This window comes from Rhipicephalus microplus, unplaced genomic scaffold (assembly GCF_043290135.1).
Source record: "Rhipicephalus microplus isolate Deutch F79 unplaced genomic scaffold, USDA_Rmic scaffold_32, whole genome shotgun sequence".
In the NCBI taxonomy this organism is placed as follows: domain Eukaryota; kingdom Metazoa; phylum Arthropoda; class Arachnida; order Ixodida; family Ixodidae; genus Rhipicephalus; species Rhipicephalus microplus.
Window position 1 is genome coordinate 223,609 of NW_027464605.1, and position 13,728 is coordinate 237,336.

Sequence of the window (13,728 nt, forward strand, 5' to 3'; positions counted from 1 at the left end):
TATTCAGCCAACTATAGACCAAATAGCTGTTCTTCTACTGCCCGACACCCGATATACTTTGTCTGTATGTAACAAGGTGATTTGAGAAACATTGTCACACACTTTTCAAGGCTTAGCGGGATGTGTGCATAAAAAGCAGAGAAACTATACTTCATCAGAATAAGTGATAACAGTAGCTAATGGGCTAAACAGCTGTTGACTCACCATGTCCTCCGCATTCATGGGTCCTAGGGTGTTGATGTGCATGTCCACTACGACTTTAGTAGGCTCTCCTGTGAGAAAAAAAAATATAATCTATTTGTAGATTGAGGATAATTCATTTGGGAAAAGTGCTGTAGCATAAAGGGTGAGAGAAATCCAGTGACCTCATAGTTCGCTGCGAAGCGCAATGCCTGGGTGGATTATAAACGCACACTTACAAACAGTTACTAGCAAAAAAAAAAGCAATATAGGCTCCGCTCCCTAACAACGCTATCCCACCGAACAGAAATATGTGTAAATTATAAATCATAATAAGTTCCCTCAGAATTGCGACATTAAGCTGTTTCGCGTGCATGCTTAAGAAAGCACTGCACGTCTGTAAGCACTGGAGCACATGTGAATTGGCTCGATCACGCAGTCACAAAATGGACAATTGCTTTCTCTCTATATATATCTTCTTCCCTTACGTACTTTCATGATCTAATCACACTTGAACGTACACACTTCGTGCATCGCGTCACGCAAAAGAGAATTATAATAGTAATTCTAGAGGTTTCAGGTCCCAGAAGAACGATATCATTATGAGAGATGCCGATTATGAGTGTACAGTAGCTTCAGAAATTTCGACCACCTGGTATTCTTTAAAGTGCTTGGAGTTGACAGATGTTCTAAGCCCATGGCGGAACACCTCTAATGCTTTACACGCCACAAAAGCGCTGCTGACATTCTTACAGGTCACCAGCCTTAACAAAAGGTCAGAGCGTGAATAGTGCAGTGCGTGTCTGTGATTGTATGTGTTATGTGTTTATCACTGCATATATCATAGTAATCACCCGGTACCTGGAGTATCATGTTAGATTAGAAACGAGGCAAGCTTCTCCAACTCTGCTATCATTATCTCTCTCTCATATATCTAAGCACACGGGCTTCTAGCATTTTGTCGCCGTGGTCGGGATGCGTTCCCACGACCTACGGGCCTGCAGTCAAGCACCATAGCCTCTAGATCACAGCAGTGGGTAGGAGAACCGAAGGAGATATTCCTCTTTTACCTGTGCCATATGTGGGCCAAGCCCGCTTGTCGTAACCATCGAACAATTCGTCGAGGTCCGGCAGCTGGCGAAAGTTCAAAGCGTCGTAGGAAACTGAGCCAGGTCTCGGTATGTGTGGAACTGCAGCTGCGCTGAAAAGAGCAAGAGTAGCGAGGAAAATGTTTAAATTGACCCGATTATGATCAACACCATCAATATTTGCTTCGGGTTATTTCGCGAATAACTAAGGACTTCTTTAACCACCAGAAAAAAGGCAGTGATTGAAACGATCTTTACAATGGCTAACCATAGTGATCAGAAAAGAAGCACTGGTAGTTGTAGTAAGGCCGCTGAGACTGTTGAAATATTCTTTTAGTGTTTTTAAGAAACAACGACCAACGGCAGAAATATAATGCTCGAAACTTAAATACATCTTAAAATGAAAGCATCGCTTAGAAGCTAATTCGTGAAGCTGTTGAATTTGAGTCAGTGTGCTGATGCTCTGAAAGCCAAAGCTTCCATGATCAATGTGTAAAAAAAAAAATTGGCAGCATATCCACGGAGTGAATGATGGAGAGTGGGGCAAAGCATTCGTCTGTCCATTCGTTCTTGCTTCCGTCCGTCCATGCGCCCGTCTGTGTGACCGTCCATGCATCCATCTGCCCATCCGTGCGTGCGTCTATTCGTGCATCCGTCCATGCATCAACCCCTGCGTCCGTTCATTCGTCCATCCATGCATTTGTCTGTGTGTCCGTTCGTCCATCTATTCAACACTCCAAGTACCACCATGTCGCATCTTTTCATCATTTATTCCCCATATAGAAGCACCACCATCCAGCGGACATTCCAAGGACTAAACGAGAGCTGGCACACGCACACTTTCTTACGGCTTGCGCTTCGTATTTACTTCCCACCTTTAGCCACCACGAGTTCATGGTATATACCAGTTCATTGTATTTATGGCACTGCGGCTCAACGCTCGCTAAACCTTTCTAAAACTAAGGAGGTTACACCCGGCGAGTATAACGTAGCAACCCTTTCTTGCCAGATAGTGCTCAATGTACATGCCAATGGCTGCTAATGGGGATCACAACGTCAGCGTTAGCTAAAAGCCGTATGCTCCTGTCTTTCATTCCCCATTAGCAGCCATGGACATGCACATTGAGCACTATTTTTTATTGTTCAACAGCGCACAGAAGAAATCTCTCACCGGCACCACCTTGGAGGTCATAATGTTATACTTGTTACACACTACAACGGCTACTAGGGACGAACGGGTGCCGCTATAAGGAGTTTCGCCCCTAAAAATGAAGTTATAGAGCTCCCGCGAAATGAAATAACTGCATCAAATAAGGATGTTTTTTCACCATCACACTTCACGAAAGTTGCAAGGCGAGCTTGTTGGTACGGTATGTTTTACACAAGTAAGACCCAGTAGGCGCCTTCAAGTTCTATGACGTCATGGTGTATAGTGCGGGAATCTCAAAGTGGCGTCTCCACCCCCATTTTCTTTTCGCGCGATTTCTCACTTTCCAAGCGTCGGGTCGCGGTTAAAGTGGTGTTTCCAGGATTTTGAAACGGTACTTTACTATTACGTGAGAAAATCGTTTCACTGTTTAGTGTGCGGTGCAAGCACGAAGGGGTGAAATTTTTCGAAAACCTGCCGTAAGGGTCTTGCAAGTCTCGGTAATTTTCCATGACTTACTTTAATACTTCAGTCGCAACAAATCGTAAAGCAACGTCTTTTGTCTTTCAATTTCTTATCTTCAACCTCATTACCCTTGAGCGCTTGAACAAAACAAGTCACAATGGTTAAAATTGCGACGGTGGCGTCATGGTTATTCGTATTTCCGGCCACTTTTCTTTTTTTTTTTGTACCCTGTCATGTATGTATCATTTCGTGTTATATTAGGAAAAATATTATACAGCGCATCCGCGGCTTTCAGTTAAAGTATTATTTAAGTTTTAGCTTTATCTAATATTTATACCATCCCTCTCTTGTACAGGGAGCGCGTACCAGCTTCCGCATACAGAACAGCCGTGAATTGCGAACGGAGGTCGACAAAGACGATAAAGTATTTGGCAGCCTCGTTCACCGGGCCATGCAATGACAGAAAAGTAGAAGATTTAGCTCAATACAAGTTCATGAAACCGAAGGTGCAGGGGCATTGGCAGATTTTTTTTTTTTTTTTTTTTTTTGGGCGGAGGGGGAAAAGGAAGGCACTTCTTTGAAATGGCCACTTTTCGCTCTGAATGCCATGGCAAAAAAAATTAGGGGGGCGGGGGGCACGGGTTTGGTGTGCTAACCCTGGCTACGTCACTGCGAAGGTCAGCCTCTGAAAATCAGCCTCTGAAAATGAGGTGATCGAAACTTCAGCTTAGACAAGGAAAGTAAATTCTGATGCTAAATGAGGCTTAAGCTTCCCACAAGGCTGATTATGGTGACGCCTTCAAATAATAATAATAATAATAATAATAATAATAATAATAATAATAATAATAATAATAATATAATAACTGGTGTTTACGCCCCGAAACCACGACGTGAGCCACGCAGTATACGAAGGTCTTCTCAAATTTCGTCCACCTGGTGTTCTTCACCGTGAACTGACATCGCACACTACACGCGCCTCAACTACGTCACCTCCATTGAAAGATGGCGACCGCCACGGCCTGGATCTAACCTGAGATCTCGGTGTCGGCAGCCGAGAATCGCAAGGTTTCGTAGATCACGGGTGACGCAATACAATGATCAAGAATTTTCCATTAGCAATAGAATCTAATAGGCTATCTCTACTACTAGGCAGCCCAGACATTCATTTATTGCATCCTTAAAGGCCCGAGGGCATTACATAAGGGGGGGCAAAAAATACGCTGTGAATGTGTATAATTCAAGCTGAACAAATTATTATAAACAGTACAGTTCTAATATGGTAGTTTGGTCCAAAATGACAACAAAAATGAATCAAATAACACACAAAAGAAACGCTTTGGCTGGGAATTAGAGTACAAATAACTAGGCACAAGCAAATTATACATACAGTACATTGGTAGAATATATTTACAGCCACGGGTTAATGGGTGGAATCAAAGTGGGATTCCAATTTTGCGCGGAATGATGTGCGGTCAGGTGTGGCAACAATGGTATCGGGAAGGTGATTCCAAAGTGTTATTGCTTGGGGGAAAAGGAGTCGTTCATTGCGGATGTACGGCCGTTGATTCGTGCAATGGGGTTTGAATGGTTAATGCGGGAAGAAGTTCTGTTTGGGGGCTGTAAAAGTTCGTGTCTTGATTGGGGTCGGAAAAAGAAACTGTGGAGGAGGCATAGGCGCGAGATGAGGCGGCGCGACGCGAGTGATGGCAGTTCAATTGATTGTTTTAGGGCGGTGACGCTGATTTCTCTGGAGTACTGTGAGGTTATAAAGCGGGCAGCGCGGTTTTGAACTGCTTCTAGTTCGCTAACGAGGTATGCCTGGGATGGATTCCAAATGGACGATGCGTATTCGAGCTTTGGCCGTACGTATGTTAAGTATGCTAGTTTTTTAACGTCAGGAGATGCTGATTTGAGGTTACGGCGCAGAAAACCAAGCGTACGCAGAGCGTCTGAGCAGATGGACTGTACGTGCGGTGCAAATGAAAGAGATGGGTACATGTGCACTCCGAGATACTTGTATGACGAAGCCGAATCGAGAGGAAGCGAATTGATAAAGTATGTATGATGAACAGTGGTGCGTTTACGGGAAAATGACATCGATTTGCATTTGGTTAGATTTAACGGCATTGATGAGTCTTGGCACCATAGCGCAACTGTGTCGAGGTCTTGCTGTAGTTTAGTACTGTTTTCAATGTTGTGAATGGGGGAGTATATGACACAGTCATCCGCAAATAGTCGAAGTTTTGTTTGAATGTTTGTTGGCAGGTCGTTTATGAATATTAAAAATAGAAGAGGTGATAAGCCCGCACCCTGAGGGACGCCTGATGATACGTGAGTTTTAGAGGAGTTATGATTATTAGTAGAGGTGAATTGTTTACGGTTGGAGAGGAAGTGTTTAACCCAGGAGACAATATTCTGTGCAATGCCAAGGGAATTAATTTTGCTAAGTAATAAGTTGTGCGGTACGCGATCAAAAGCTTTGGAAAAGTCTAGGAATATGGCATCAATCTGCAGGTTATCATCCATGCTTTTTAGTAGGTCGTGGGTAAACTCGGCTAATTGGGTCTCGCATGAGAAGTGCTTTCGGAAACCGTGCTGGTGATTATAGAAGAAATTTATTGATTCAAGGTGAGTCACGATGTGAGAAGATATAATGTGTTCTAGTAATTTAGAGGGAATAGCCCTGGTTCATTCAGAACGCATACACTTGTGTCAAGCGCTTGGAAACGAGAGTGCTGGATGGGCGTTATGCGAAGAGTAAGAGACTCACGTTTCTCCGGGCATGAGCAGAGTACAAGCGAAGTACGCAAGAAGATGTCGCATGATTACGAATCACCAAATGTCAGAACTTCGCTTGCTGCACCTAGCATCGCCGCCGTTGGTGAGTCCCTCAGTGCCTAATTACGTTATAACGGCTTCGCCAAATAGAGCTCGAGCTGCACGTTCTCGTTTTGTTCTCGAGGTCGTCGCTGATCAATTGTTGTCCCAAGTTGACTGGCGTTTCCGTCCTGGAAAGGGTGGCGGGGAAGTGGGTTTTTGCTGTGCGACTAATGAAACGTACTGAACGACCGAGAAAACAAATTGTAGCGAATGGCTACGGAAGCCCCTGTTATCGCAAAGGTGGTTGAGAATAAACTAAATTTTGTGGGAGGAAAGAACTCCTGTTGGCAGTTTCGTACAGAGAAGCAGTGGCAATAACAGCTAGCAGAATTTGACGTATCTGTCTTGAGAGTGAGTGTACAGAGGTAGCACGTATGGAGAGGTACTATCAGAACAGCAAGCCAGTAATATTTCTTTCCCGATTTTTTTTCTGTCTTTTTGCGTTCATCGACCTTTTCACTTTCATGTATTAACTGTGTTTACCTGTTTTTGCTATCTGTATTTATGTGCATTGTCCTTGTGATCCAGGGCTAACATTAGTTAACAACCTTCCCCCCTTTTGATTACGCCCACTCGTTCAGCCCGTAACAATAGATGAACGACGATTTTCTCGCCTGGAAGATGATGTTATTAAATCACTTTAGAGAAGTAAGACCTGCTTTTTTTTTGTATTCGACGATGGCTGCGCATGACACGTTAACGATAAAGCGATTGAAGAAGAACAGAGGCAATTTTTTAATCAGCAAGCGAGAGCTAACTGCAGTAGATTTAGCCACCAATTATCTTTCTCCGCAGTGCGAGAAGAGTTGTCAACTTTCCCACAACTTTCTTTTAAAACGTTGGCACGTACTGGTTAGCTCTCCATCAGGGGAAGTACAAGGAGGAGGCACGGAGAGAGAGGGCAGCCGTCCTCTCAAAATGTTTGCTTTCTACGAAGCGACTTGCGAATTAGCGCACCATAATACCACAGCAAGTCTCACGCATCTTTTCGTGGTGGCACGCAGCGACATCTTTTGGAGATAAAGGACGCGGTGCACGGCCTCAGGGAATACAACGTTGGTCTTTGAAAGCTCGGAGGCCGCGTGCAGACTGAAGCGTTCGCCGACGGTCCAAGAATGCGCTGCCGACAAGTCCTAGCTTTCACTTTCCGCAAGAGATGGCGACACGGGCGCGTTGCTAAGTGGTGGCGGTAAGTTTGAGTGATCAGAAAGTCGCAACGCGTACACGTTTCCGTACATCAGGCACTTTTATCTCTTCGTGCAATCATCTTCGTGCAAATATATCTTCTCTTTTTAGCGAGCAGGGTGCTGCACTACGCTTGTAAATACGATTAGCATCATATTTCTCGTTGCACCAATTAACAGGCGTCGAGTGATGGGAGCTTCAGTCTGTGCACCAGCGATGCTTCGAGGGATGTATCAAACATATTAGCGAACAATATTCTCGGTAGGCCTGGGTCGCTGAAGCAATATAAAACTTGAGAAGTTCGACAGTTCGAGTTCAATAGAAAAAAATCAGTTATCAACACTAATGCAGTTTTTTTACGCAATCAAGCCCGAATGCCAAAGGCAGATGGCAATAAGCCGGTGCTATAGTAAACAAAATTCAAATTATTTTTCTAAATATGCTCGTTATGCGGAATGACGACAAAAGAAGCCAGCCAGGGCTCATACTTATTTGCGTCATTTGAAGAGGCTAGAGACAAATATTGAGCATCAATGAACTTTGTGCTTTAAATCAAGGTGCACATAAAGAGATGCCCCGACATAAGTTTAACCATGGAGTACCTCATAAGGCTTTGAATGTTTATGGACCTTTCTGCCTCTAGTTTCAGCTTTCTGTTATTCATACGCTTGTATTGTTAACTTTCTCTCGACCATGACCACCTGGGATGCTGTTTATCTCTGGCTCATATTCGAGATGTATGTTTTCGTACGTCACCGCCGACACACCTGTAAACGATATGCTGTTTGTTTAGTTTCGTGGTTCTATGGACATTTCCCAGGAGCACTGTCAGCAAGCCTGGTACATTTTAACATTTTAAGATTTAGTCCTCTTCATGTCATCAAAGTGTCGCACATGACTTTTTTGTGAGTCCACTACCAACAATATGCCTCGGTTTAGAGTTAATTTTTCTGATTATATATTTATTAGCACACCCACTAACATGAACTGCACTTGCTGAGGCGTCGTGTTAGTCACTGATTCTCGAAAGTTGGTAACGTTTTTTCCCTAGTTTTTTTTTTTTTTTTCATAACAACCCATGAGAAGGAGCATGATGTCTGATATGGGTCATCGCCGATGTCTCACATACTGTTCTCGAGTATATTTGTGCAACTTTCTACCTTGCAAGAGGCAGGGGCTAATGATAGTGAATAACTGCCAAAGGTTGTAGGTGGACCATCTTAGATAAGGATAACACTATCGGCTGTTACATACATATCTGTCTAACAACTCGCCTGTGTGGTGTCTCAGTGTACGAACCTTTAACCACGAAAGGTAAATCTCACTGTACTTTACGATGACGGCGGAAATGTTGTAGGCCCATGTGCTCAGATTCGGGTGCACGTTTAAGAACCCCTGGTGGTCGAAATTTCCGAAGCCCTCCAATACGGCGTCTCTCATATTCATATGATGGTTTTGGGATATTAAACCCCACATATCAATCACCGTACTTTAGACAAGCGATAAAAATAGAGGTAGCCTGCGTGGCACCACTGTTTGTTTCCTATCTATCGCTTCTCTATACGTCTGTTGTAAAAATTACGCTGTGGTTCATGGAACACCAAACGCTACATATATAACCCAAATTTACCTTTTAGTAAGCCTAAGGCTCCGCTAAATTATAGGCACCTTGAACGTTTGCTGCAAACGCTATATGACACTTTCATGGTGATGGTAAGGTCCATTATGATAATGACATGAGCGTCCCTTGTGGCGCATGCAGCCTGTATACATAGGTTACACACTTTCTATAGTTAACATGATTAACACCTCCACATATTGCGATGCAATATGCCGCATCCAATATAATTTTTACACTTAGAAACAAAGTAACACTTAGATACAAAGTCAGTGTAAGGTGATGAATATCTTTATAAACGATCTTGTTTCATAGAACGACCTCTTCGGTATAAAACGCTCAGATATGAAGTTACAAGTGAACACGAACAAACGCGCCAAGTAAAGTTAATTTAGTCGTTGAATCTGATATAACTGTACTGTAATGTTTGTAACATTCAAAGAAATTCTTTAGTGAACAGTGAAAGTCCGTTGATGTTAAGAAAGTCCTGGGGGCACCGTTGTTACTTATGGAATGATAATGCCACAAAATGTATTTTAAATCCGAAGAAGTTTTACTTGTCAAGAGGGTATTCCAAATTATAAAAGACTTGGTAACGGCACGCACGTTCATACTAGCGATAAATTGGATCCATTAGGGGGGGGGGGGGGTCATATTTTTTTCTTGCACCATGAACTTGAGGACAAAAGCTTAGACAAACGAAAAAAACGGGCGATGCCCGTAGTCGCCGCCTTAAGCGCAAGAGTAAACGAAGGACAATGCAACGACGTTTCCAAGCGAACACGTAGCATATTGCAGCAGCCCCGAAATAATGCGCTATAATTAGGAGTAAGTTAAGGTATCGAAGTGTCATTTTCCATAGGTAGCAGCTACGAAACAGATGCACTTATACCGCCAATTTATTGCGTTTGTATCTCAAAGACCCGTCATCTTGGTATTTTCAACGGTATCAGAGCGTAAATGCGAGCGTTTCTGGCCCCGTCCTGACGCCACTGAGGGTAACTTCAGCTTCGGGGCAGCTTTAAGGACCTCTGAACAAGTCCGGGTTCCCAAAAGAGTCAACCTCGGTCGCAGGGTGGTGCTCGGCTGCTAAGCCGAATCTCGCGGGTTCGATTTCGGAAGTGGCGGTCGCATTTCGACGGAAATGGTGGAGGTCCGTATATATACCGGGCGATGTCAATATTTCGGGAGGGCTTCATTACGGCGTCTCGCATATATAGTCATATCCTGGTTTCGGGATGTAAAGCCCAAGGTGATGATATTATTATTATTATTATTATTATTATTATTATTATTATTATTATTATTATTATTATTATTATTATTATTATTATTATTATTATTATTATTATTATTATTATTATTATTATTATTAAGTTCGAAGGAGAGAAGTTGCTCATTTCTCTCTTTCGCTAGCATTGAACAACGTCAGCACTACGAGTCGAGCCTACCAGGATATCGCACTTTTCGACTACACTATATTATCTCTGCTTGCGAGCACTGAAATACACAAAAAGAAGGTAGGCTAATGATAACGCACCACGGTAATTCGAGATGAGGTGGATGAGGCGGAGATGAGACATGATCAGGGACAATTGTTTCTTCGGTTTCGTTTCACCGCGACGTCACGTTAACTGACTGCTGACGTCACCAATTGCGCCGCAAATACGGGAAACAGCCGGATAAAATAACACGCACGTTCTTTTTACCTGCAGAAGTTGTCTACGGGACCGTTTAAGCCATGCCGCCTCTGCGCTGGGAACTACAAGAGAACAATCAGCCACCATCGGAGTACAACGTCCCAACAGCTGACTTTACAAGCTCGGGTGTTTTCACGCTTGATTTCTTTCCTTCATTGCTTCGTCTTTCATCCCATATTCTACGTTACGATAAGGAATGATCGCTTGCTTTCTCTATTTCACTCCCTATCTTTGTCTCGAACACACATATATACACGTGTGCGCAAACGCCACATAAAGACACACACACACACACACGCATACACACACACATACACACACACACACACACACACACACATTTACTAACGTACGCACAACGTAATTCTTTTCGGAGGCAGCTGCCAAAGCCAACCTCGCCGCGCCGGTGATGGCCAGTTTATTAGTTACGGTGCTCGGTTACTAATAATAATATGTGGGGTTTAACATCCCAAAACCATCATATCATCATGAGAAACGCTGTGCTCAGTTTCTAGACCGAAAGACGCCTGTTGGATCCCGGCCGTGGTAGTCGCATTCCGACGGCGAAGAATTACTTGTGGCGCGTGCACTTAAATCCGGGTGCACGCTTAATAACCCCAGGAGGTCGAAACTTCCGGGGCCCTCCATTATGGCGTCTCTTATACTCATATGGCAGTTTTGGCGGGTAATACCTAAGTAATTATGAATTAGGCATCTGTACATCACCTTTCAGCAAGGAGAACGAGCACGTAGCCAACCATGGTGTCGATGCATTTATTGTGGACGGCCAACAATTTCATCTCCAGAGGAAGGAGAGACCTCCACCAGATGGGGGCACATGTGCCATTTGTAAACTTCAGCTGCATTTCGATGCGTTCAAAATGCGAAATAATAATAATAATAATAATAATAATAATATTAATAATAATAATAATAATAATAATAATAATAATAATAATAATAATAATAATAAAATACTACCCACAAGAAATAAACAAAGAGAAAAACCATGCATTGAAATCTGTGTCGGCTTGAGAGAAATCCAGATGGTGAAAGTTTATCCCGAACTCTCCAATGCAGTGTGCTTCATGGTTGCTATTCTCGTCACGCGTGATGCAACAAAGTGTGTGCAAGCTTTTTTTAGGTGTGAAGCTCCTAAAGGTATGTGTTCTTCCTTCCGCTGTAGTAGTAGTAGTACTAGTAGTAGTAGTAGTAGTAGTAGTAGTAGTAGTAGTAGTAGTAGTAGTAGTAGTAGTGGCAGTAGTGGTGGTAGTAGTAGTAGTAGTAGTAGTAGTAGTAGTAGTAGTAGTAGTAGTAGTAGTAGTAGTAATATGTAGCCACCTCTAGTTTATGATTTGCTGATTAGATAGCGTTGTGTGTACATGTCCTTGGAAATACTATCACTAGATGACGTTAGTGGTTCTAGTATAGTTGACGGACGGACGGATGAACGCTTCGCCCCCCTCATCATCATTCATTCCATGAATATGCGGTGAATTTTTTTTAGTTAGATGCGGCTTCAACATTTTGGCCGCCCAACTACGGGGATACCTGAAATTCTCATTCCTGAACGTATAGGTTCGAGGTATTGCAGTGCTGTCTTTATCATTTATAGGGTATGGTTTATCAATCAGCTGTTTAGACATGGGCTTTCGTATATCGGAGAAAATCTTGACTATTTTTAAGTTCTGGATGTCATTCTGGAGGAGTACAAAGAAGGAATAAGTTCACGAGAAAATTGACTCTTAGAGGGATGAACTTTTGAACACAGTAGCGTCGTGCAGTAAACGTTAAGGCAAGTGTTCTTCAAGGCAGGAACTTCCTGCATTGAGAGACGCAGCACTGCTTGCCGAAACACCGGATCTTGTGACACCCTCCAATGAAGAATATTAATCTATTCTAAAGAAATTATCATTCATATTCTCACCTACTCCATACAACCTCTGATGATTTAAACATTACATTTTTTTCTACACCATTTTACACGTATTGATGGTAACTATACCGAAACTTGCTAGTTGGAAAGACCGACCTCCTCCAGGTGCCATTAATTTTACCCCAAAAGAAAGCCTGTGGGGTGTCTGCGTCCATATTGTTTAGAAAAAATGTTTAACGATTTCGAGTACTTCGTACTAAACTATGGGAGAGCACTGAGCCATCCCGTAGACAACAGCCTCCTTAGACGAACAGAGTAGCCTTTTTCATGAACAGCTGTCCATTCTGTTACACTGACGGAACCATATACACTGCGTCCATATACAAGCTGATGAAATGCTTCACTTTCACCCAACCTCCTAAACACTCTACGTGCGCTAATTGACTACCTTACCGGCACCTATAATTGTTGCCGTAGCAAGCGCATATGACCCGACTTCCGTTTTGCTTTATTAAACGCTTGATGGAAGAAGCGAGAACAGACATCTTTCTTTTTTTTTCGTCTTTCTTTCTTTCTTTCTTTCTTTTTCCTTGTTTGTTTGTTTGTTTGTTTGTTTGTTTGTTTGTTTGTTTGTATGTTTGTTTGACCTGAAACACGCGCAACGAATCAGTCTTTTTTCTACCTGCTATTGCTCTTCTCTCGCGTCCGTGCCAAGGAGGAACCCAATTTCTCAGCTGCGCAGATGTAACGGGACGTTCTTATCGCCCTCCCGGTGACTGCCGAGATGCGCGTGTGTGCGCGCGTGCGTTTGCGCATGCGCGCGGCGAGTGAGCGAGCAGTGGCGCCGCTTGACGCGCTTGCGGTCGTCTACATAACTGTATACGCACACAAGCACTCAATAAAGACCCGAAAGAAAGCAAGAGAACCGGTGACGCCGGAGGAAGAAAGATTACCAGCACTACCAATGAAGAGTGTGAGTCGTGCTTTCGGAAATGAGGCGAAGCAAAAGAACAAGATACCATAACGTGTCTCTTCTACGGCAGCCTGGAAGATTGCACCTGCTCCTCTGACTCCGCTCATGTACCGGTACACGCCAGCACGCATACACACAAAACGTGGGGCTGCTTCTTCTCAATAGGGAAGATAAAATAAAGATAATAACAGATGAAGCAAGAGGAGTGGGGGGGTCTGTGCTTGTCTTTTACTGGCAACGTTATTCTGTGTGTGTTTGTTTTTACGCGTTTTCGAGCGCCCACGTTGACGGCTGCTCCGAAGTGCATATAGCTGCCTCTGTCGAGCGCGTTCATTCTCGCTTGAACCCTGCTAAGCGAAGCGTTGCCAACTGGGTCGGGACTTCGCAATTAAACAGGCATCTCATTTTCGTTTTCTTGTCTTTGAAATCTTATTTAACGATGAGAACGCCGTCAGTGAGTGAATGGAGCTCCAAGCCCGCATGCATGACAGGAGAGGCTGTCTTACTTTAGCGATTCGGAAGGCGTCATACAGAATAATAGTGCACGCGAAGGCACCCACACGAACCCGCTTTTTTTTTGTTTTTTTTTCTATTTCACTGTGGTTGTCCCGTG

The 13,728-nt window shown here is 43.4% G+C and overlaps 2 protein-coding genes across 5 annotated transcripts in view; one reads left to right on the forward strand and one right to left on the reverse strand.

Annotated features, from left to right (window-relative positions):
- LOC119172814 (glycine receptor subunit alpha-4-like) overlaps window positions 1–13,728 on the reverse strand; it is a 379,910-nt gene that overhangs the window by 10,783 nt on the left and 355,399 nt on the right. For 3 of the 4 annotated variants that reach the window (XM_075884470.1, XM_075884473.1, XM_075884472.1), the window contains 2 exons: window positions 1,251–1,381; window positions 205–272 (listed from right to left, as the gene is read on the reverse strand). In XM_075884470.1, coding sequence (XP_075740585.1) covers window positions 205–272; window positions 1,251–1,381 — 199 coding nt within the window. Of the gene's footprint in view, window positions 1–204; window positions 273–1,250; window positions 1,382–5,653; window positions 5,818–13,728 lie in introns of those variants that run through there. The other variant, XM_075884471.1, reaches the window with a different exon arrangement.
- LOC142786797 (uncharacterized) overlaps window positions 5,723–13,728 on the forward strand; it is a 95,127-nt gene continuing 87,121 nt past the window's right edge. The window contains exon 1 of the mRNA XM_075884445.1: window positions 5,723–5,764. Coding sequence (XP_075740560.1) covers window positions 5,723–5,764 — 42 coding nt within the window. The remainder of the gene's footprint in view (window positions 5,765–13,728) is intronic.